Source organism: Ranitomeya variabilis, chromosome 7 (assembly GCF_051348905.1).
Source record: "Ranitomeya variabilis isolate aRanVar5 chromosome 7, aRanVar5.hap1, whole genome shotgun sequence".
In the NCBI taxonomy this organism is placed as follows: Eukaryota; Metazoa; Chordata; class Amphibia; order Anura; family Dendrobatidae; genus Ranitomeya; species Ranitomeya variabilis.
Window position 1 is genome coordinate 169,808,458 of NC_135238.1, and position 25,482 is coordinate 169,833,939.

The window sequence follows — 25,482 nt, forward strand, 5'->3', positions numbered from 1 at the left end:
GGCAGCGGTCAGTGAATCATTCGGCTAATCCTGGTGGCGGCGTGTTCACGACGGTGTTCCTCTGGTGGTACCGCACAAGAGGCTGCGTATGGCGTATACAGTGATACAGTGTGTGTGTGTGTGTGTGTGTGTGGTGCGTACGGCATATACAGTGTGTGTGGTGCTTACGGCATATTCATTGTGTGTGTGTGGTGCGATGGTGTTCCGCTGGTGGTACCGCTCAAGAGGCTGGTACCACCAGCAGTTTCCATATTGAGACACCCATCACTTGGGTGTCCCAATATGGAGGTCGGTGAACTTCCGCCGCTTGGAATTCTGGGATCCGGTCACAACACATCTGGACAGAACAGGATGTGAAAACATTACAAGGTAAGTATATAAATAGATCATGCAATGTGATTTTCTGCTTTTTATTTCTGTATTCTACCTCTCACAGTTGAAGTGTGCCTATGGTACAAATTACAGACCTGTCCATTCTTTGGCTATATTCACATGTTGCATTATTTTTTTGTTATGTCAAGTTTAGGTTGCGTTTATGCTGCTTATAAAAAGCAGGTTTTGATTAGTTTTTGTTGCATTTTGGAGTGTTTTTTACTGCTTTTTTGTCAGGGTGCATTTGTCTCCTTTGCATCCTGATAGTTAAGTGCATAAAAAAACTCTGATTCAACTTAATTAGGTGTAGGCACCAAAAATGCAGCAAAACCTGATACTTGCATTTTTGCAGTGTTTTTGCACTACCCATTGCTTTCAATGAGTAAAAAATGCTGCACAAACGCTGAAAGAAGTACCATGCTGAATTTTGCAAATATCCAGCTGTTTGACAAAACATGCATGAAGAAATATTTCATGTGTGCATGAGATTTCAGAAATCTCATAGACTTTGCTGATCCTGTGAAACACAGCTGAAAATTGGCATAAAATAAGCTGAAAAATACAACGTGTAAACTTAGCCTTAGTAGGTGGGAAAACGTGCAAAATTGTCAGTGTATCAAATACTTATTTTCCCCACTGTATGGTGGACAACCTCCCATACACTTTTCAGTTGTCCACAAAAACCTAGCCCTTAACATGGCCGATTAACCCCTCTCAGCACATAACATGCTGGAGCAAACTTCTAGGTTTCAAATCACTGACGCTAATAGCCTCCTTGAAATGTATTTCCCCTTCAGTACTTTGCCAGTGACTTTGTCACAACATGAACTGATATTTTTTAGTTGCACATTAAATTCTCTTTGTACTTTGAGAGGATGTCGGCATGGCCAGGCTAACATTCTCAGTTGTTTTGCCTTTCATCCACTCAGATATATGCGGGTTCATTGCTGTGCATTCATAACCCAGGTGTACTTCAACGTATAAACAGGTGACCCATTTAAATCTACAATCCTCTACATTCATTTATGCTCATAGAAACAGATGGTTTCAATATTTATTTTTTACATTTCTAAGACAAGTGTGGTTAAATAATTGTTACTATGTGTCATGTTTCCAAACATACCATTGGTTGACACTAATTGTAATTGATCTTCCAAAGGCTTGCTTATTTTTCCTGGGGAGTTTTAAATAGTTTTGAGAATCTTGAAGGATTGTTTTTTTTCTTTTATTTGCTTTCCCTCTTTGAACATCAGTCCCGCTTTGTAGTACCCGCTATCTTAATTAGTCTCCCTTTAGTAGGGCATCTTATAAAAATGCTAATCTAAAGTTCTCTAACCAATGATAGATGCTTTTTAAAGTTTAGAAACCAATTAGTATGACAAATATATTGAAGCTATTTATAAGACATCCTCATTAAGCAAATACTTTTTAATGCACTATGGTCATAATTATGTAAAAATTTTATTATGCTTAAAATAATAAAATATTATCATTCTGTTCTGGAGTAACCAGGACACTTACATTTTACTTTGGGCATTTACATTATAGGGACAAACGTTTTGGGAAACCTACACGTTACACCTACAAGAGCATTAATGATATCCCATCTACATCCATAGGTGTTTAAGAAGCACTCCCATCAAAGTTGTTATCCTTTCAATATTTTGCATTCATCATATTATATAGCACTGTGTATTTACAATTCCTCATTTTACCTTTTTGCCCAGTTAATTCTCTGGTTTTCCATTAGGTCTATGACATTGCATGATTAAAAACTGACTAGCTGAATCCTTCTAAGCTCTATGTAGAAACAGGCAGTCTCTTTTCCCTGCATGAGCCATGAGTCACTGCAAAAGTCTTCGGCAGGGAGGGAGAAGAGAGCAGCTGGGTGAGGAGTTGAAGAGAGAAATGATTTTTGCAGGGAAAAGAGAATTCCTGTTTCTACATAGAGAAGAGAAAAGAGAACAATTAGCTGTGTAGAAGGGCAAAATGAGTAATTGTAACTACACAGTGCTATATAATATGTTGATGGCAATATATTAAGAGGATAAAACTTTGATGGGAGTGCTTCTATAATGGCGTTTATCCCCTTTTTTAGCTAAAGCAGTTTCTACTCTCCTGGGCAGGCTTTCTGCAAGATTTATTAAATTTCTTACAAACTCTATAGTTAACACAATATAGTCAGGTAACATTTACCTGGTATTCGTGTAACACAAGTTTATCCATCAGGCTGCCAGAAAGAGAAGTGTGATTCATCGCTACACAGGATACATTTCTTCTCCATAGTTCAGCATGCTATACACCACTTCATCCAATGCTTGACATTGCGCTTGCTGGGCTTTGTGCAACCTCTTGGGTAAAGTGCTTCAAGCTATGGATTTTCATGACCATCACCTTTTTTTCTGATGTTAACTACAATGCAAGTTTTCTAAATTTGAAGGTCTCAATTCACCAAGGTTGGGAATTTGTACCCCCGTCTTCAAGGAGTGTGCAATGGAGTAGGATGTGCCAAATTCATTTTGCCAATTTCATTTTATTTTTTTACCTTTTTTCTACCTTTTGTTTTTGATATTTATCTTAATTACCTTCAATAAAAATATTATTTTAATACATTTTATATGTAATTTGGTTTATTTGCACCTCTTTTTTTGATAGGTACTACACCAGAAATATAGAAATCATATCTTTGTCCTTTATTGCTCCTTGTGGAGTTTCACTTATATATTTCACATGATGTTTTTATTTGGCTACAAATTCATTTGACCATGTGCCACTTCCTGAATCTGGCGTATATTGTAGCTGAAGTGTACCAGCATAAGAAATGTCCTTCAGTCAGGGTGTGTAGTGAAAACTGTGAAGAAATGCCCAGATGAACTACAAGCAGAAATTTTGCAAGCAATAAATGTAAATGTCTCTGCAACGGAGTGATGCGTCGCAAAACGGGGAAAAAGCAGTATAATTGGAGTGTCACAACTCTATTGTCAGGTGTCCTGAGACCAGGGGCTCCTTCACGGTCCCTAACGCTAGGGGCACACTAACTCGCCCTGTTCTTCAGATTACTTCTGATGGTGAAGATGCCGGGGCCACATACCTTGCCTAAGCTCCTGAATCCACCCTCAGTCTGTACCCTTCCCCCCACCCAGGGAAGAGGGTAGTAATGTACTGTAATACACCAACCAGACTAACAAGTTAATATGAACAGGGATAAAGGAAAGTACCAATTGTACAAAAATGCACTCTCAAAAAACAGAGACAGACACCAGGGATTGAAGGATGGGAAAAACCAAAGTAGAAGAAGGTGAGGATTTACACACATCCAAAAAAACCTAGCAGCAGTGTAAAATAAATCCACCAAACGTCTTCTTAAATAACAAGCACCAACAACCTCCAGCCATGAAGCAAAATCTAGCTCTAACAATGAGTGCTAGCCAAGGCCTAGGTTATATAGGAGATGGGAGTGGCTAACAGTGAACAGCTGAGCTTTAATGCCGGAAAATTTCCAGGAGCTCTCAACTCAGCAGATTTACTCCTGCACTGCTAGAAGAAACCTGCACTGTTTAATATGAAGGTGAAGTTCTTCTAATCAGTGCAGGAGTAGGAGAAATTAGACACTGCCTCTTGTGGCTCCTCTCTGTCGCGGTAAACCCGTGACATGTGGTTACTCACGAAATTTTACAATATGTTTAACTCCTTTTTCTCCCTGCGAGTGACATGTCCTTTTTAAAGGGGCTTTGCACTTTCATAATTCCCCTGTATTCCCTGTGCGAGTAGTTGGTGATATGATCGCATACATGTGATTTCCATACTTGCAGTCACATCCGGCTTATCTCAATACATGAGAATTGGGAGAAGCTGGGTGAGCCTAGAGCACACTGTCACATTTCAGCTGTCATAAGGTTATTGCAGATTTAGCTTCTTAGTCTGGACAACCCTGTGTATTGTGAACTAAAATTTAAGACCTTGAAGATTGTTCTTTAGACAGTAGTGTCCTGTTTGACATAGAAAGTACTTTTGAATTATCTAAATGTGTTTAGTGCTTTCCCTACAGCATCTGCATTTACCAGAATGTTTAACTACAATATTGGCATGAAGTTCCTGAAGAGAATTACAATGACCCTATCCCTTATAAATATTTTACATCTGTACTTTCTTGCTGCCATGATTCATAGCCCACAATATACTATACCAACTGTTTACTTACCAGTGCTTAGTCTTCACTGCTCAGTAATTTCTCCTACAGAGACTGCGACACTCTACAAATAAAATTTAATTCCTAAATGCCCCAGGCTTTCTATAGTTTTATTAGTGTTATTACTATTTGCCAGATACAATTTTGTCTGCACAAACAGTTGCAAGTGAGGAATCGCACTGGGCAATTGATTTTACACAGAATTGTTATAGCTGCCTATGATTAAAATGATCAAGCTGTTTGGCAACTAATTTGTAAAATTTTGTGAAAATACAAGCAGAAATGAGTTGATAAATCTTGCACTCAGGATGGTGCTGTGATAGTCAATTTAATTTCAGCCTGAGTTTATTTTAGTTGTCGATATTTAGTGTATGATATTTCTGGAATAAAAGATCTTACTGTTAGTAATGACCCTTATAATTCATTTGTCAAGGGCTAATATTAGCACAGATATGTAAGTTAAATGAAATAATTGTATAAGTGTCCCTTTTTTGAATTATTAAAACTGGTTGAGTGATATATATATATATAATACTAGATGGTGGCCCGATTCTAACGCATCGGGTATTCTAGAATATGCATGTTCACATAGTATATTGCCCAGCCACGTAGTATATTGCCCAGTAACGTAGTATATTGCCCAGTTACGTAGTATATTACCTAGCCACGTAGTATATTGCCGAGCCACGTAGTATATTGCCCAGCCATGTAGTACATTGCCCAGTAACGTAGTACATTGCCCAACCACATAGTATATTGCCCAGCCACGTAGTATATTGCCCAGAAACGTAGTATATTGCCCAGCCATGTAGTATATTGCCCAGCCACGTAGTATATTGCCCAGCCACGTAGTATATTGCCCAGCCACGTAGTATATTGCCCAGTGACGTAGTATATTGCCCAGAAACGTAGTATATTGCCCAGCCATGTAGTATATTGCCCAGTCACGTAGTATATTGCCCAGAAATGTAGTATATTGCCCAGCCATGTAGTATATTGCCCAGCCACATAGTATATTGCCCAGCCACGTAGTATATTGCCCAGTCACGTAGCATATTGCCCAGCCACGTAGTATATTGGCCAGTCAGGTAGTATATTGCCCAGCTACGTAGTTTATTGCCCAGTAATGTAGTATATTGACCAGTGACATAAAATAAAAAATAAACATATACTCACCTTAGTCCTGGCTCCTGTGTACGGTGCACGCGGCAGCTTCCGGTCCCAGGGTTGGTATGACTATCAGCGCAGGACCTGTGATGACGTCGCGGTCACATGACCGTGATGTCATGGCAGGTCCTTCTCGCGCAGGACATGTGATGAAGTCACGGTCACATGACCGTGACGTCATGGCAGGTTCTTCTCGCGCAGGACCTGTGATGACGTCGTGGTCACATGACTGTCACGTCATGGCAGGTCTTTCTCGTGCAGGCGCACAGGCCCTGTGATAACATCACGGTCACATGACTGTGACGTCATGGCAGGTCCTTCTGCCATAGCATCCTTAGCACCGGAACCTGCTGGCGGACAGGACGCGACGTCGGAGGGTGAGAATAACATTTTTTTTTTATTGTTATTATTATTTGTAACATTAGATCGTTTTACTATTAATGCAGCATACGCAGCATCAATAGTAAAAACGTGGTCACACAGGGTTAATAGCTGCGTAACCGGAGTGCATTACACCGCGCTCCGGTAACGCTGGCATTAACCCTGTGTGAGGGCTTACTGGATGACTGGAGGGGAGTATGGAGTGGGCACTGACTGCGGGGAGGAAAGAGCGGCCATATTGCTGCCGGACTGTGGCTGTCGCTGATTGGTCGTGGCAATGGTCGTGGGCGTTTTGCCACGACCAATCAGCGACTTGGATTCCATGACAGACAGAGGCCGCAACCAATGAATATCCGTGACAGAAGGACAGACAGACGGAAGTGACCCTTAGACAATTATATAGTAGATATTTTATATACAGTACAGACCAAAAGTTTGGTTACACCTTCTCATTTAAAGATTGTAAAGATTGTTCTGTATTTTCATGACTATGAAAATTGTAAATTCACACTGAAGGCATGAAAACTATGAATTAACACATGTGAAATTATATACTTAACAAAAAAGTGTGAAGCAACTGAAAATATGTCATATATTCTAGGTTCTTCAAAGTAGCCACCTTTTGCTTTGATGACTTCTTTGCACACTCCTGGCATTCTCTGGATGAGCTTTAAGAGATAGTCACCGGAAATGGTCTTCCAACAATCTTGAAGGAGTTCCCAGAGACGCTTAGCACTTGTTGGCCCTTTTGCCTTCACTCTGCGGTCCAGCTCACACCAAACCATCTCGATTGGGTTCAGGTCTGGTGACTGTGGTGACTAGGTCATCTGGCGTAGCACCCCATCACTCTCCTTCTTGGTCAAATAGCACTTACACAGCCTGATGGTGTGTTTGGGGTAATTGTCCTGTTGAAAAATAAATGATGGTCCAACTAAGCGCAAACTGGATGGAATAGCATGCCACTGCAAGATGCTGTGGTAGCCATGCTGGTTCAGTATGCCTTCAATTTTGAATAAATCCCAAACAGTGTCACCAGCAAAGCACCCCCACACCATTGCACCTCCTCCTCCATGCTTCACGGTGGGAACCAGGCATGTAGAGTCCATCTGTTCACCTTTTCTGCATTGCACAAAGACACGGTGGTTGGAACCAAAGATCTCAAATTTGCACTCTTCAGACCAAAGCACAGATTTCCACTGGTCTAATGTCCATTCCTTGTGTTCTTTAGCCCAAACAAGTCTCTTCTGCTTGTTGCCTGTCCTTAGCAGTGGTTTCCTAGTAGCTATTTTACCATGAAAGCCTGCTGCACAAAGTCTCTTAACAGTTGTTGTAGAGACGTGTCTGCTGCTAGAACTCTGTGTGGCATTGACCTGGTCTCTAATCTGAGCTGCTGTTAACCTGCGATTTCTGAGGCTGGTGACTCGGATAAACTTATGCTCAGAAGCAGAGGTGACTCTTGGTCTTCCTTTCCTGTGGCGGTCCTCATGTGAGCCAGTTTCTTTGTAGCGCTTGATGGTTTTTGCAACTGCACTTGGGGACACTTTTAAAGTTTTCCCAATTTTTCAGACTGAGCGACCTTCATTTCTTAAAGTAATGGTTCATTACTGTAATGAGTGGTAACATTTGACCGCATGCAGGGACCGCAGGGGAGCAGGTGAGTATGACGGGGGCAGTGCGCGATATTCACTTGTCCCCGTTCCACCGTCGGTGCCGCTCCGTCTTCCACATCCTCTGCAGTGACGCGCAGGTCAGAGGGCGCGATGACGCGATTAGTGTGTGCGCCACCCTCTGCCTGAACAGTCAGTGCAGAGGACTTGGAGGACACAACGGCGCCCAGCAGTGGAACGGGGGACAGGTGACTATAGCAAGTGCCGGGGGCCCGAGCGACGAGAGGTGAGTATGTCATTTTTTTTTTTTAATCGCAGCAATAGCATATGGGGCATAATAGTCTATGGAGCATCTTATGGGGGGCCATAATCAGCATTTGTGCAGCATTATATGGGGCAAATATTTCTATGGAGCATCTTATTGGGCCATGTGCAGCATTATATGGGGCAAATATCTCTATGGAGCATCTTATGGGGCCATAATTAGCATTTGTGCAGCATTATATGGGGTAAATGTCTGTATGGAGCATCTTATGGGGTCATAATCAACATTTGTGCAGCATTATATGGGGCATATTTTAATATGGAGCAACTTATGGGGCCCATCGTAAACTGTATGGAGCATTATATGGGGCGTATTTTGTATGGAGCATCTTATGGGGCCCATCATGAACTGTATGGAGCATTATATGGGGCTCCTGATTCAACATGGATATTCAAAAACACTTAACCTACTACTGATGTCTCAATTAATTTTACTTTTATTGGTATTTATTTTTAGTTTTGACATTTACCGGTAGCTGCTGCATTTTCCACCCTAGGCTTTTACTCGAGTCATTAAGTTTTCCCAGTTTTTTTTGTGGCAAAATTAGGGGTCTTGGCTTATACTCAGGTCGGCTTATACTCGAGTATATACGGTAGCTGGGAAGGGCAAAATTAAAATCCCAGCTCTGCAGTGTTTGACTAGAAGCACCTGCAGTGTTTCTCTAAGAAGCACAGTGGAATGTGTGAACACGCGTGGGTGTCCAGCCAAAATGTGAGCTGCAGCTGGGAGAGACATGCCAGGGTCTCTGTCTAAATGGAGTGACAGGGGAGTCAGTCAGTCTGCTGGATGTAGAAGAGGCCAGTGTTTTAGCTGATGAATGCACAGGCCATGGGCACCAGACTGGCTGTGTCTTGGAGCTGAAAAGATAGACATGCCATAATCCATCTCTGAGAAGAGACTGCACAGTCCGTGTGCAGAAAACTGCAAATATCAGTGGTTGCTATGGACAATAGCTGTTTTGTTTGATCAAGTTTGTGCTTGCTCAGCCATGTATGAGTATCCAGGGTCTCTTCTGCTTTCCTCCCTTATTTTTTTTATTTATTTTTCTTGCACCACACCCGGGCTTTCTACACCATGTTCCAAATTATTATGCAAAATACATTTTTCTCGGATTTTCCTAAATGGTCGGTGCAAATGACCGTCAGTCTAATAAAAGTCATCACCCGTTAGAGTATTCATCGAATTTTATTGAAGAAACCTCCCAATGATAACAGTATTATCTTCAAAATGAATAAAAACTCAAAATGCACTGTTCCAAATTATTAGGCACAGTAGAATTTCTAAACATTTGATATGTTTTAAAGAACTGAAAATGCTCATTTGTTGAACTTGCAGCATTAGGAAATCACATTCACTGAACAAATAAACTATTTAACTCCAAAACCTCCTAAGGCTGTGTGCACACGTAGGAGATTTTTTGCGCGGTTTTTCACTATAAAAACGCTATAAAACCGCGAAAAAAACCGCTAACATTAAGCATCCTATGTAACAGAATGCAATCCGCATTTTTTGTGCACATGCTGCATTTTTTTCCTGAGCGGAATCGCAATCCAGAAAAAAACGCAGCATGTTCATTAAAATTGCGGAATCGCAGCGATTCTGCACACATAGGAGTGCATTGATCTGCTTACTTCCCGCACGGGGCTGTGCACACCATGCAGGAAGTAAGCAGATCAAGTGCGGTTGGTACCCAGGGTGGAGGAGAGGAGACTCTCCTCCACGGACTGGGCACCATGTATTTGGTAAAAAAAAAAAGAATTAAAATAAAAAATAGCGATATACTCACCTTCTGGCAGCCCGATCTTCTCAGCGGCTTCCGTGGTGTGTGTGAAGGACCTGCGATGGCGTCGCGGTCACATGACCGCGATGACGTCGCGGTCGCGTGACCGCTACGTCAATGGAAGGTCCTGAACACACAGCATTAGGAACGGAACCGCTGAGGTGAGTATAACCTTTTTTTTTTATTTTTTTTATTATTTTTAAACATTCTATCTTTTACTATAGATGCTGCATAGGCTGCATCTATAGTAAAAAGTTGGTCACACTTGTCAAACACTATGTTTGACAAGTGTGACCAACCTGTCAAACAGTTTTCCAAGCGATGCTACAGATCGCTTGGAAAACGCTAGCATTCTGCATGCTAATTATGCTTGCAAAACGCTAGTTTTCTGCGGGTATATGCATGCAAATTCTGCATGCGATATACCCGCGGCAGGAGGCGCAGAATTGCCGCGGAAATTTCCGCGGCAATTCTGCTACGTGTGCACTTAGCCTAACAGGCCAAGTTACATGTTAACATAGGACCCCTTCTTTGGTATCACCTTCACAATTCTTGCATCCATTGAACTTGTGAGTTTTTGGAGAGTTTCTGCTTGTATTTCTTTGCATGAAGTCAGAATAGCCTCCCAGAGCTGCTGTTTTGATGTGAACTGCCTCCCACCCTCATAGATCTTTTGCTTAATGATACTCCAAAGGTTCTCTATAGGGTTGAGGTCAGGGGAAGATGGTGGCCACACCATGAAATTATTCCCTTCTATGCCCATTGCAGCCAATGACTCAGAGGTATTCTTTGCAGCAGGAGATGGTGCATTGTCATGCATGAAGATGATTTTGCTCTTGAAGGCACGTTTCTGCTTTTTAGACCATGGAAGAAAGTTGTTAGTCAGAAACTCTATATACTTTGCAGAGGTCATTTTCACACCTTCATGAACCTTAAAGGGCCCTACTAGCTGTTTCCCCATGATTCTGGCCCAAAACATGACTCCTCCACCTCCTTGCTGACGTCGCAGCCTTGTTGGGACATGGTGGCCATCCACCAGCCATCCACTACTCCATCCATCTGGACCATCCAGGGTTGCTCATCAGTAAACAAGACTGTTTGAAAATTAGTCTTCATGTATGTCTGGGCCTACTGCAACTGTTTCTGCTTGTGAACACTGTTTAGGGGTGGCTGAATAGTAGGTTTATGAACCACAGCAAGCCTACAAAGTTTGCTGCTTTGTAATGGTGTTTTGGCAGCTGCTCTCTTAATCCAATGAATTTGTCTGGCAGAAACCTTCCTCTTTATGCCTTTATCTGCATGAACTCTGTCTGTGCTCTGTTTCAGTCACAAATCTCATCACAGTATGATGATCACTCTTAAGTTTTCATGAAATATCTAATGTTTTCATACTTTGTCCAAGGCATTGCACTATTTAACGCTTTTCAGCAGCAGAGAAATCCTTTTTATTTCCCATATTTTTGAAACCTGTGGCCTGCTTAATCATATGGAACATCATTTTTAAGTAGTTTTCCTTTAATTAGAATCACCTGGAAAACTAATTATCACATGCGTTTAAGATTGATTTCAGTGATCCATTGAGCCCTGAGACACAATACCATCCATGAGTTTATTTGAAAAACAAAACAATTAAATCTTTTTGACAATTTGCATAATGATTTGTAACACAGTGTATGTCAGGTGTTGTCTATGCATTCCTCGCCTGGCTTTTTTCCTTCCCTTTATCCTTTGTTATACTTTTCTTTATTTATTACTGTTGAAATAATCCCCTTCTCTTTTTCCAGAAGCCTTATGGGTGGCATTTGCGTAGTGTATTAGAATTAAAATGGCATCGGATTGTGGGCTTGCACAGTGCTGTGTTCATTTTTTAGTACAATACTTGGGGGGGGGGGGGGAGGTTTACACAGAATTTATTTTATTGAAGCATTGCACTAAAAATGTAACATAGCACTGTGTAAGTCGACAATCCGACGCCATTTTAATTGTAATACATCGCGAGCAGAGCACTACGCAAATGCCGCCCATAAGTCTACTGGAAAAGGGGAGAAAATCACTTCCAGAGTAATAAATTAAGAAAAATATAACTAAAGATAAAGAGAAGGAAAAAAGCCAGGAGAGGAATACATAGACAACTCCCAACCTTGAAAGTCCAGGCGTTTTGCAAATAGATAAAAATAAGGGAGGAAAGCAGCCAGAGAAGGAAGACATACATAAACTGCCGCACCAACAACTCCACTTAAATAAATAGCATAGACTTTGATTCAATAACTCTGGAACGCTTCAATGGATCATCCCACAGATTCTGAGGTTGTTTTTTTTTTGTGACATTTTGTACTTCAGCATAGGGGTAAAATTTCTTCGATATGACTTGCATTTATTTGTGTAAAAAAACATAAATTTGTCAGAAAAAAATTTTCTTTGATTTAAGGGCATAAAAATTAAGAGAGTCATGTCACACAAAATAGTTAAAACATTTCCCACATCTCTACTTTTCATCAGCATTTGAAACATGATTTTTATTGTTAGGAAGTTATAAGAGTTAAAAAATTGACCAGCAACTTCTAATTTTTCCAACAAAATTTACAAAATAATTTTTTTAGGGACTACATTACATTTGAAGTGACTTTGAGGGGTCTATATGACAAAACATACCCAAAAGCGACACCATTCTAAAAACTGCATCCTTCAAGGTGCTCAAACCCACATTCAAGAAGTTTATTAACCCTTCAGGTGCTTCATAGGAACTGAAGCAATGTGGAAGGAAAAAATGAACATTTAATTTTTTCATAAAAAATTTATTTAGACCCAAACTTTTTTATTTTCACAAGGGTAACAGGAAAAAATAGACCAAAACATTAGTTGTGCAATTTCTCATGAGCATGATGATATGCCATTTGTGGGGGAAATGTATTGTTTGGGCACACAGCAGGGCTCGGAAGAGAAGGAGCGCCATTTTATTTATTGAATGTAAAATTTGCTGGAATAATTAGCGGACACCATGTTGCGTTTTGAGAGCCCCTGATGTGCCTAAACAGTGGAAACCGCCCACAAGTGGCCCAATTTTGGAGACCACACCCCTCAAGGATTTTAACCAGTGGTATAGTGAGCATTTTGAACCCACAGGTACGGCAAAGAATTTAATAACATTAGATCGTCATATTGAATAGGTCCTCATTAGTGTTGAGGGCAAATGCTACTCAAGTTTGCATCGGGTGCTCGGGTATGCACCAAATATCGCGGCTGCTTAAGTGGCATGCTAGATTCCCTGCCTCGCATATTTTACGGCTGTTAGACACCCAAAAAAAACATTCGGCCATCCGCGATACTCTGTGCATGCCCAAGCACCCAATGGAAACTCGAGTAGTGAACACTTGCGCTCAACACTAGCCGTCATATCGTCATTATGTTTTGTTTTTTTACGTTTGAAAAAAACAAACAAGTCTAACCCGAACCCCAATCTTCACACAACCTTAACCCTAACTGCAAAGAATGGAAAAAAAAATGTTTTATTATATAATTTTTATTTAAACAAAGTGGGTGACAAAGAGGGATTTACTTTGTTGTTTTTTGTTTTGCTCACTGTGATGGGGTCTATCACACTGATCGAAAGGAATAGATAGGAACATTTCCCTATTTTTGCTGGGTTTTGGCTGGCAGATCTCAGCGGGCAAGCTGCTCATGCGCCTGTCATTTTTTTTCAAGAAGATGAAGCGAAGGGCTGGGTGACAGAGCAGGAGGGCCTGGGGACTGTGTAGGTATCAGGGAGTCACCGGGGGCATCATTTCTCTCTTCACTGACATGTATATAATGTCAGAAGAGAGAGAGGAATCATTGTAACAGTGGGCACACTTAAAAAAAAAAATCCAGCCCATGTTCTCCAGTATCTCAGCTATCCCCGATACCCGAGACCCTTTGGAGATTTTCCGGCTCTGGGGAGCGCTACAGCCTTATTCCTAATCACCGTTTTAAAACGGCTATAAGTAAATAAAGCCTCTTATCGGCCGCCGTTTTATTACGTATCGGTTGTTGTTAAGGGTCTAAAACAAAAGTGGTTTAAACAGAATGTATTTTATTAAAGTCTGTGGTATTTATTTACATTTGGGTGGTTGGTGTAGCAGTTTATGGGTGAGGTCTTAGGCTACGTTCACATTTGCGTTGTGCGCCGCAGCGTCGGCGCCGCAGCGCACAACGCAAACAAAAACGCGGCAAAACGCACGCTAAAACGCTGCGTTTTGCGCCGCATGCGTCGTTTTTGGCCGAAAGTTGGACGCAAAAAAAATGCAACTTGATGCGTTTCTTGCGTCCAACGCTTGCGGCCATGCGGCGCAAAACGCAGCACAACGCATGTCCATGCGCCCCCATGTTAAATATAGGGGCGCATGACGCATGCGGCGCCGCTGCGGCGCCCGACGCTGCGGCGCTGACCGCAAATGTGAACGTAGCCTTATGTATGTCTTCTTCCCCTGGCTGCTTCCCTCCCTTTTTATTTATTTATTTTTTCACCACGCCCGTATTTTCTAGGTCGGGTGTTTTAGTTTAATAAAATGGCACCGAAATCAGGGTGTGCTCATACCGAGCCCATGCCCGCTGCCACACTGACTTTACTGACATTACTTAAAATGGGGTCGTGCGCATACCGCGATGTCCAGCGCCATTTTATTGAAGTAATGTACTACGACATCAACATTGCGCACACGCATTGGCCATAGGCATAATGGCGATGGCCGGCGCGTGTGTACTGCTATGTTGACGTTATAGTACAATTCTTCATCTTCAATAAAATGGTACCGGAGTCGATGTGTGCGCATCCTGCAATATCTAGTGCCGTTTTGCTGAAGACACTGTGTCTGCGAATTCACATACACATTGTCTGAAATAAAATAGTGCCGTAGTGCGGTTAGCTGCTGAGGAAGCCAGTTTACTGGTGACGCGTCAGGCGAGTTTCTGCCCTGCTCTCCACCCCTGCCCATACTTACAGCACTGTTCTCAGGGTCTTGGCAGCAAGCCACAGGCTGCCTCTTACACGGGTAGTATCACGCTTCTGGGCATCTACAGTGGGTACTGAAAGTATTCAGATCCCTTTACATTTTTCACTCTTTGTTTCATTGCAGCCATTTGGTAAATTAAAAAAAAGTTCATTTTTTTCTCATTAATGTACACTCTGCACCCCATCTTGACTGAAAAAAAAAACAGAAATGTAGAAATTTTTGCAGATTTATTAAAAAAGAAAAACTGAAATATCACATGGTCATAAGTATTCAAACCCTTTGCTCAGACACTCATATTTAAGTCACATGATGTCCATTTCATTGTGATCCTCCTTGAGATGGTTCCACTCCTTCATTGGAATTCAGCTGTGTGTAATTAAACAGATAGGACTTGATTTGGAAAAGCACACACCTGTCTATATAAGACCCCACAGTGCATGTCAGACCAAATGAGAATCATTCCTTTGGTCAAAGAAACTGGCCAAGGAGCTCAGAGACAGAATTGTGGCAAGGCACAGATCTGGCCAAGGTTACAAAAGAATTTCTGCAGTACTCAAGGTTCCTAAGAGCACAGTGGCCTCCATAATCCTTAAATAGAAGAAGTTTGGGACCACCAGAAGTCTTCCTAGACCTGGCCGTCCAGCCAAACTAAACAATCGTGGGAGAAGAGCCTTGGTGAGAGAGGTAAAGAAGAACCCCAAGATCACTGTGGCTGAGCTCCAGAGTTGCAGTAGGGAGATGGGAGAAAGTTCTACAAAGTCAACTATCACTGCAGCCTTCCACCGGTCGAGCCTTTATGGCAGAGTTGCCCGATGGAAGCCTCTCCTCAGTGCAAGACATATGAAAGCCCTCATAGAGTTTGCTCCAAAACATATGAAGGACTCCCAGACTATGAAAAATAAGATTCTCTGGTCTGATGAGACGAAGATAGAACTTTTTGGTGATAATTCTAAGGGTATGTGTGGAGAAAACCAGGCACTGCTCATCACCTGTCAAATACAGTCCCAACAGTGAAACATGGTATTAGTAGCAATATGCTATGGGGTGGTTTTTCAGCTGCAGGTACAGGACGACTGGCTGTCATTGAAGGGAACATGAATGCGGCCAAGTACAGAGATATCCTGGATGAAAATCTCTTCCAGAGTGCTCTGGACCTCAGGCTTGGCCGAAGGTTCACCTTCCAACAAGACAATGACCCTAAGCACACAGCTAAAATAACAAAGGAGTGGCTTCAGAACAACTCTGTGACCTTTCTTGACTGGCCCAGCCAGAGCTCTGACCTAAACCCAATTGAGCATCTCTGGAGAGACCTGAAAATGGCTGTCCACCAACGTTCACCATCCAACCTGACGTAACCGGAGAGGATCTGCAAGGAAAAATGGTAGAAGATCCCCAAATTCAGGTGTGAAAAACTTGTTGCACCATTCCCAAGAAGACTCATAGCTGTACTAGCTCAAAAGGGTGCTTCAGCTCAATACTGAGCAAAGGGTCTGAATACTTTTGACCATGTGATATTTCAGTTTTTCTTTTTTAATAAATTTGCAAAAATTTCTACATTTATGTTTTTTTTTTTTAGTCAAGATGGGGTGGAGAGTGAACATTAACCCCTTCCCGACCTGTGACGCAGCATATGCGTCATGAAAGTCGGTGCCAATCCGACCTGTGACGCATATGCTGCGTCACAGATGATCGCATTCCTGCAGGTTGGGTGAAAGGGTTAACTCAAATTTCACCCAACCCGCAGGAACAGGGGAGTTGTAATTCAGCCCGGGGGGGGGGGGGGTGGCTTTGCCCCCCGTGGCTACGATCGCTCTAATTGGCTGTTGAAAGTGAAACAGCCAATCAGAGCAATTTGTAATATTTCACCAATGAAACTAGGTGAAATATTACAATCCAGCCATAGCCGATGCTGCAATATCATCGGCCACGGCTGGAGACTGCGATCTGCCCCCGCCACTGACTGACGGTGGCGATCTGCCGCCGTCAGTCTTTCCTCCCCTCCATCCTGTCCTCCGCTGCCCTCCTCTCCCCTCCATCCTGTCCTCTGTGCCCCCTGCTGTCCGATCCCACCCCCCGTACCTCCCGAGTCCTGGTGTCCCTCCCGGTGTCCGTCCGTCTTCAGCGATGCTGACTCTATGCTTCTCTTAATACATCCTAGAACTGTGTTTGCCTTTTTGTTGACTCACATTCACTCTGTGATCTATTAGTATTCCGAAGTTTTGTTTTCACACGTGCTGTTGCTTAGTTCTATTCCTCCCATTCTGTAGATCTCATTTTTGTTTTTCTGTCCCAGATATGTGTATGTGTGTGTGTGTGTGTGTATATATGTATATATATATATATATATATATATATATATATATATATATATATATGTATATGTATATATATATATATATATATATATATATATATATATATATATATATATATATATATATATATATATCTCAAACAAGAGAATGCCCAGAGTGTGCAAAGCAGTCATCAAAGCAAAAGGTGGCTACTTTGAAGAACCTAGAATATAAGACATATTTTCAGTTGTTTCACATTTTTTTGTTAAGTATATGATTCCACATGTGTTAATTCATAGTTTTGATGCCTTCAGTGTGAATGTACAATTTTCATAGTCATGAAAATGCTGAAAAATCTTTAAATGAGAAGGTGTGTCCAAACTTTTGGTCAGTACTGCGTATATATATATATATATATAGAGAGAGAGAGAGAGAGAGAGAGAGAGAGAGAGAGAGATTTATATGTGTGTGTGTGTGTGTGTGTTTGTGTGTATGTCATGATGATTTATGATAACTAAATTCTGCTTTCTAGATGATGTGAAACCCAAGAAGGAAGAGGGTCCTACTCAGAAATCAATTCGGGAGGCTCGAGAGAATGAACTGTTGCAGGAAGGGGTCGCTTTATACAATGCAGAGAAAGACCCAAATAAACAAATCGGAAAGGCACATCCTAAGGTAGGATGACCAGAAAATCTGTCAAAAATGTGTTGTGTGTTTTTTGTTTTTTTTAATAGCTTGCACTTCAAAATGCATAGCAGTGGTTGGCTCACATGAGTATGTATCTACTACCCGTGGAGATTATTGGACTTTGCAAACAGATATTATGAGTATACAGCCCTCCTGGAAAACAAGGGTGTTCAAGAATGGTTCCACTCTTTTAAAATAGAAATATAAAGGTACTTGGCACTCCAATACAATAAAAAATGTTCACACTTTATTTTCTGGCAATCCAGAGGTTATAATGATATTGTTTCGGTCCCAGAATATGGACTTTCAACAAACATGGATTGCTGAGAAATATACAGTAGCAATGCTGAAACTAGTGCTGGAGAAGAGCAGCTCTAGTCGCTGTGTATGAGGTGCCAGCTTTAGTTGCGGCGCATGAGGCACTGGCTGTAGTCGCTGCGTATGAGGCGCTGGCGGTAGTCGCTGCATAATGAGGTGCTGGCTGTGGCCACTGCTTATGAGGCGCTGGCTGTGGTCACTGCGTATGAGGTACTGGCTGTGGTCGCTGCGTATGAGGTGCTGGCTGTATTCGCTGTGCATGAGGTGCTGGCTGTAGTCCATGCATATGATGCTGTCAAACTCAGCGTGCTCACACGATGAAAGGGATCTTCTAGGCCCAAGGTCTGGGTGGGAACACGGTCTATAGGTGTCGTTGCACCAGCCAGATGGAGCATGCTGAACATGGATACATAGAGTCCTGGAACCACTGAAGACCTCGGGCAGCTACCAGAGTTATTCAAAAATGTTGGCAAACAGGAGGCGTTATAGATACGCAGACAAAACTTCAGAGTAACAAGAAAGTCTTATACCATGGAAGCCACACACAACCATAAACATGTCCTAAAAACCATAAGCCAAGAAGTAGAAGAAGTCCAGAAGACCGGCTACAAGTAGAAGACAGGCCTCCAGAGAAATCAGAAAGTCTGAACCCAGGGCCGGCTCCAGGTTTTTGAGGGCCCCGGGCGAAAGAGTCTCAGTGGGCCCCCTGTTATGACCTGGTGGGTACGGAGCGGTACTGAGATGACCTGGTGGGCAAAACCAATCATGGACTCGCTACGGAGCAGCACTGAAATGACCTGGTGGGTAAAACAAAAATAGGACTAGCTCTGAGGAGGTGGTAACTGTTATGATCCTTAGTGGTTGAGGATCACAAATTACTCCAGCAAGGTGACTAAACATAGGACAAGCTCTAGGGAGGTGGAAAACTGGACTGACCGCAAAACTGAACCTATCCAACCACACTAGAGGCAGCCGGTGAACGTGTCTAAAATCCTAGACGTCTCGAGCCAGCCTGAGGAACTAACTACCCCTAGAGAGAAAGAAAAACCTCTCTTGCCTCCAGAGAAATAATCCTCAAAAGATATAGAAGCCCCCAACAGATAATAACGGTGAGGTAAGAGGAAGGCACATACACAGGGGTGAAAGCAGATTCAGCAAAAGAGGCCCACTAATTCTAGATAGCAGAAAATAGAAAAGGGGTCTATGCGGTCAGTAAAAAACCCTTACAAAATATCCACACTGAGATTTCAAGAACCCCCACACCAACTAACGGTGTGAGGGGAGAAACTCAGTCCCCTAGAGCAACCAGCAAGTAAGAAATCACATTTTAACAAGCTGGACAAAAAACATGATGAACGCTGATAATCAGAAACTGAACAAACAAAAAGTTAGCTTGTCTTGGAGAGACTGGGAGCAAGGTAGTCACCAGGAATCTGAAGAGCACTGAATACATTGATAGCAGGCAAGGAACTGAGTATCCAGGTGAGCTAAATAGGAAACCAACCAAGGATAATGAACCAGGTGATGAAGCCAACCTGCAGAAAGACAACACTACACAGTACCGCTTGTGACCACTAGAGGGAGCCCAAAAATAGAGTTCACAACAGGTAACTTTACTGACCGCAATCCCTACTCCTAACACCAACACTAGAAATAGCCGTGGAGCGTACCTAACTCTGCCTAGACGCCTCTGCACAGCCTAAGAACTATCTACCCCTGAAGATGGAAACGGAAAGCTATCTCGCCTCAGAGAAACCCCCAAAGGAAGATAGCCCCCCACAAATATTGACGGTGAGTGGAGAGGGAAATGACAAACTCAGAAATGAAAGTAGATTTTTTAGCAAAGGAGGCCAATACTATCTAAATAGACAGAGATAGAAAAGGTTACTGAGCGGTCAGTATAAAAACTAAAAGTCCACGCAGAGTTTACAAAAATAACCACCACACCGACTCACGGTGTGGAGGGGCAAATCTGCGACCCCAAAGCTTCCAACTAGCCGGAATATTTCATAATGACAAGCTGGACAAAAGAGACATAAATTGAACTGAACAGAAGGTCATAAGCAGGGAAACACCCAAAAAGTAGCAGACTTATCTTAAGCTGAAAATGGACTGGCCAACAGAGAACTTCCAGGAAAGGACTGAATCCACAGGAAATACATTGACAGCTGGCATCCACTAAAGCCAAAAGCCCAGTTAAATAACAAGGCCAGGAAACCGATTAGTGAACGCAGCTGCTAAGTTCCACTTGAAACCACCAGAGGGAGCCCAAGAGCAGAACTCCCAAAAATACCATTCGCAACCACAGGATGGAGCCCAAGAACGGAATTCACAACAGCCCCCCCTCTTTATCACATACCACGATTCATGATGCAGATACAGCAGAGAAATATAGCACAGCCAAGTAGCATATAACACAGCCCACGCAGCGTATAGCACAGCCCACGCAGCGTATAACACAGCCCACGCTGCGTATAACACAGCCCACGCAGCGTATAACACAGCCCACGCAGCGTATAACACGGCCCGGCACGCAGCATATAACACAGCCCGGCACGCAGCGTATAGCACAGCCCACGCAGCGTATAACACAGCCCACGCAGCGTATAACACAGCCCACGCTGCGTATAACACAACCCACGCAGCGTATAACACAGCCCACGCAGCGTATAACACAGCCCGGCACGCAGCGTATAACACAGCGCGGCACGCAGCGTATAACACAGCCCGGCATGCAGCGTATAACACAGCCCGGCACGCAGTGTATATCACATCCCACGCAGTATATAGCACAGCCACCCACGCAGTATATAGCACAGCCACCCACGTAGTATATAGCACAGGCCCGGGCCATGACATAGTTTATAACACAGCCCACGTACGTAGTATATAACTCAGCCAGCCATTTTGTATATACAGACAGTCTAGGACTACAAGTTCCACCATCGCTAACATACCATATTGTTGCACACTGCACAAGTCCCAGACAGAGAAAAGTTGCACAGAGCAGAGAGCTGGCATGATGATCCACTGTGACTCCCAGGCTCACAGCAGTCTGCATCGCCCCCGCAATGCGTTGGGACCACCAGGAACTTGGGAAGACTCACACTTCGCCGTTACTTGCTTCCGTTGTGGACACAGGGACAGACAGGGACCGGGTCGCACCGTCCGTGCACCTGACTGCAGTGCTGCTCCTGCTTGTCTTTCTGCTTGGCGCTGCCGCTGGACACCTGGACGGTGGATGACAGATCTCTTCTCTGAGCTCTCACCCGACCGGAAGTGACAGGACAGACGGCCCGGAAGTGACTCTGCGAGCGTATCCATGGTGACGGTCCCGGTGTGGAGTGTGTGAGTGCACCAACCGTTACTACCATAAATGGGCCCCCCCCCCGTCTCGCCAGGGCCCCGGCACTTGCCCAGGTACGCCGGGTGCTGACGCCGACCCTGTCTGAACCTTGGAAGCCACAGACAGCTTTTTTCGTGCAATACTGGAAACTTCAGGCTAGTAGCTAGTGATACTGGAAACCGCAGACAAACAGGTGAAGTACTGATGATTGTAAACTGCAACTGTGCCCAGAAAACTAAAAGAGTTACTAGCAAGGCTTAGTGCAATAGCGATACAATTTTGTGAGTCTGGGGAGCCTTACATAGGCCTAGGACATTCATTACATGGGAGCATGCTGTTCTACTTGCAAAACCTGACGTGGAGCACAAGAAAATTAAACAGACTGGGGCATGTGCATAACAGATGCACTGGCTCTAGTCACTGTGTATGAGGTGCGACTACAGCCGTTTTTGTCCAGTGCTAATCTTAGCATTGTTACTTTATATTCCTCAGCAATTCACATCTGACGAAGATCCTCCATGTTCTGGATCCAGAATGTTACAATTTTGCCCTGTGGATTGCCTCAAAATATAATTTAAACAATTATACTTCCATTAGAGTGCCAAGTACCTTTTTATATTTTTTTTCTATTGCAAACAACACTATTAAAGTAACTCAATAAAATGCTTTCTATGCAACTTGCTTAAAGCACCACTCCAGCTGTTTTTTGGGGGTTTTTTTACTGCTAAATTGGTGCAACTAATCTAAGTTCTCTCCATTTAGTCTCGTACGTACTTGCGAGATGTCATCTTCTTTTGTTATTGTCACCGCACCAATTGGTCTCCAGCAGTTTGTGACCTACTGGATCTCTCCAGTGATTGTTCGGCGATCTGGAAGTCACAACTCAATGTAAGTCTATGAGAGCCAAAACGAGGGTCTCAAAGACTTAGGCTGGTTTCACACGTCCAGATAATTCCGGTACCGGAGAAATCGGTACCGGAGTTATCCGTGTCCGTGTGTCCGTGTGCTCACGTGGCACATCAGTGTGGCACACGTGCGGCAGCCGTGTGCCGCCCGTGTGCCGCCTGAGGACCACACGGACCGTGCAGGAGAGACAGCGCTACACTAAGCGCTGTCCCCCCTCCGTGTGGTGCTGAAGGCGGCATTCATCTCTTCTCCCCTGCAGGAGGGAAGAGATGAAAGATCAAGTTTTTGTTCTTTTTTGTTAAAAATAAAGTTTGCTGGTGACCTCCTGCCTCCCATCCCCAGTGCGCCGCCCGGCCTCTTGCAGATAAATACTCACCCAGCTCCTGCGATGTCTCCTCTCAGTGCTGGCAGCCTGTCCTGTGTGAGCGGTCGCGTGGGACCGCTCATTACAGTGATGAATATGTGCATATTCATCACTGTAATGAGCGGTCCACACGGAGGGGGGACAGCGCTTACTGTAGCGTTGTCTCTCCTGCGGGCGGTACGTGCATACGGAGGAGAGTGCACACTGTTCTCCGTGTGCACGTGTGCCGGACGTATTGCTGTACGTGCTGCCGGAGATAAGCGGACATGTCTCCGTGTTTTCAACATGCACACACGGTCCGTTAAAACACGGAGACATGTGCATAGACCCATTCATTTGAATGGGTCTACGTGTGTCAGTGTATCCGGTACGTGAGAAAACTGTCAGTACACGTACCGGAGACACTGACGGGTGAAAGAGGCCTTTCATTAAGAGCTTGTGTCTGTTACCTCTGACTTACTGTCAGTCAGAAGTTGAATTCACAATATGGCAGATTGGGACCGAAGCGGGGCCGGGAAAACCTGAAGACTGCGGCTTGTGTGTATAATACTAGGGTCAAGGACCTTATGTTAGTGGCACCACTCAAGCTTTGAAATAAAAAAAAAACCCACTGCAGTGGTGGTTTTAAAGAGTAACCAGCCTTTTTTATTTTATTAATTTGCATTTGTAAAGGTATGAATCTTTGTAATATACTTCATTACTAGTGATGAGCGAGTATACTCGTTGCTCGGGTTTTCCTGAGCACGGTCAGGTAATCTCCGAGTATTTGTTAGTGTTCGGAGACTTAGTTTTTGTTTTCAGCTGCTTGATTTACAGCTATTAGCCAGCCTAACATGTGGGGGTTTCCTGGTTGCTAGGGAATCCCCACATGTAATCAAGCTGTCTAGTAGTCGCAAATCATCTAGCTGCGGCAAGGAAAACAAAGTCTCCGAACACGAACAAATATTCGGAGACCACCCGAGCGTGCTCGGGAAAACCCTAGCAACGAATATATCCGCGCATCACTATTCATTACATTAATTTGCTTTCTTTTGTATATAACAGCGTGCTGAAATTGCTGTCTTGTTTGTCTACAGTATATTTTTTAATATCTTTAGCTCAAAAAAGCCGTCATTGCTATGCAAAAAACGCATGCAAAAAAACACATACAAAACCGCAGCAAAACGATCGTTTTTGCTGCCAAGAGTTACAGAAATCTTGCAGAAATTTCTGCAAGCAAATACTCTAAGTTTACATAATCCCCAAAATGGTATTTGGTAATTCAGCCGCACACTATTTGATTGATTATGAATGTGTAGAAAAAGCCATGTAGTTTACCAGTTGGTATTTGTAGATGCCGGTGCTTCTCACAAAATTAGAATATCATCAAAAATTTAATTTATTTCAGTTATACAATACAAAAAGTGAAACTCATGTATAATATAGAGTGATTACAAACAGAGTGATCTATTTCAAGTGTTTGTTTCTGTTTATGTTGATGATTATGGCTTACAGCCAATGAAAACCCAAGCGTCTCAGTTTCACAGATTACTGGGGCTGCTTTCACCCTTTGACCCCTATAATGGGATCTGAACTTACACAGGGGCCCCTGGGCAAGAGCACAGTCAGCTACTGTTTGGTGGCACAAGCTGGCAAGAAGGGAAGGAAAGTCAGGTGGCCTGTTCAAAACCAAGAGGGCTTTAAAGGTACAAAATCATCAAACAGAAGAAACATCAAATAACAAGCTGGGGTGAAAACAAGGACACACAAATACAAAACAGCAGCAGAAATCACAGCAGGGAGCTGATAAATTCAGTTGGATGGCACACACAGATTGCAGGGAATATGTTATGAATTAGGTCCTTTGTCCCTCTACCCCGACGCGCATTTCATTCCCCCTGAAGTGGTGGAATGAAACACAGTCGGGGTAGAGGGACACCAGACCTAATCCATAACACATTCCCTGCGATCTTCCTGTCTATCTACTATATAATTGTCTAAGGGTCACTTCCGTCTGTCTGTCTGTCTGTCTGTCTTTCTGTCTGTCTGTCACGGATATTCATTGGTCGCGGCCTCTGTCTATCATGGAATCCCAAGTCGCTGATTGGTCTCGGCAGCTGCCTGACATGGCTGCCGCGACCAATCAGCGACGGGCACAGTCCGATTAGTCCCTCCTCTACTCCCCTGCAGTCACTGCCCGGCGCCTGCTCCATAATCCCCTTCCCCTCCAGTCACCGCTCACACAGGGTTAATAAACAAAAGGATGATGACCTCGGGGAGATCAAAACATCCAACACCACGGAGACACCATCACGTGTTTCTCAACGCAGTGATCCAGAACACTGCCCCCATCCCTTATGGGAAATATGCAAATGCATGTAGAAAAGCTGCGGATACACCATCACGTGTTTCTCAGCACAAGCAATGAATAGCCAAATCTTTCACCGGGAAGGAACAACCATGGGAAGGGCAGCATCCAATAAAGGAAAACCACCTATGCCAAAACATGGTATCCATCCACAGACAGCTATTTCGGGGTATTTGCCCCTCATCAGTGTGGAGTAGGAAACTGGCTAATAGGAGCAGTGCCTGGTGAAAAGACTATAAACAAAAGGATGATGACCTCGGGGAGATCAAAACATCCAACACCGCGGAGACACCATCACGTGTTTCTCAACGCAGTGATCCAGAACACTGCCCCCATCCCTTAAGGGAAATATGCAAATGCATGTAGAAAAGCCGCGGAGGCACCATCACATGTTTCTCAACGCAAGCAATG

At 43.4% G+C, this 25,482-nt stretch overlaps 1 protein-coding gene across 2 annotated transcripts in view; it reads left to right on the forward strand.

The window, feature by feature from the left end:
• The window catches only part of SPAG16 (sperm associated antigen 16), a 1,378,074-nt gene that overhangs the window by 160,154 nt on the left and 1,192,438 nt on the right, over nt 1-25,482 (forward strand). For both annotated transcript variants that reach the window (XM_077272256.1, XM_077272257.1), the window contains exon 9: nt 17,636-17,778. In XM_077272256.1, the coding sequence (XP_077128371.1) occupies nt 17,636-17,778 (143 nt within the window). The remainder of the gene's footprint in view (nt 1-17,635; nt 17,779-25,482) is intronic.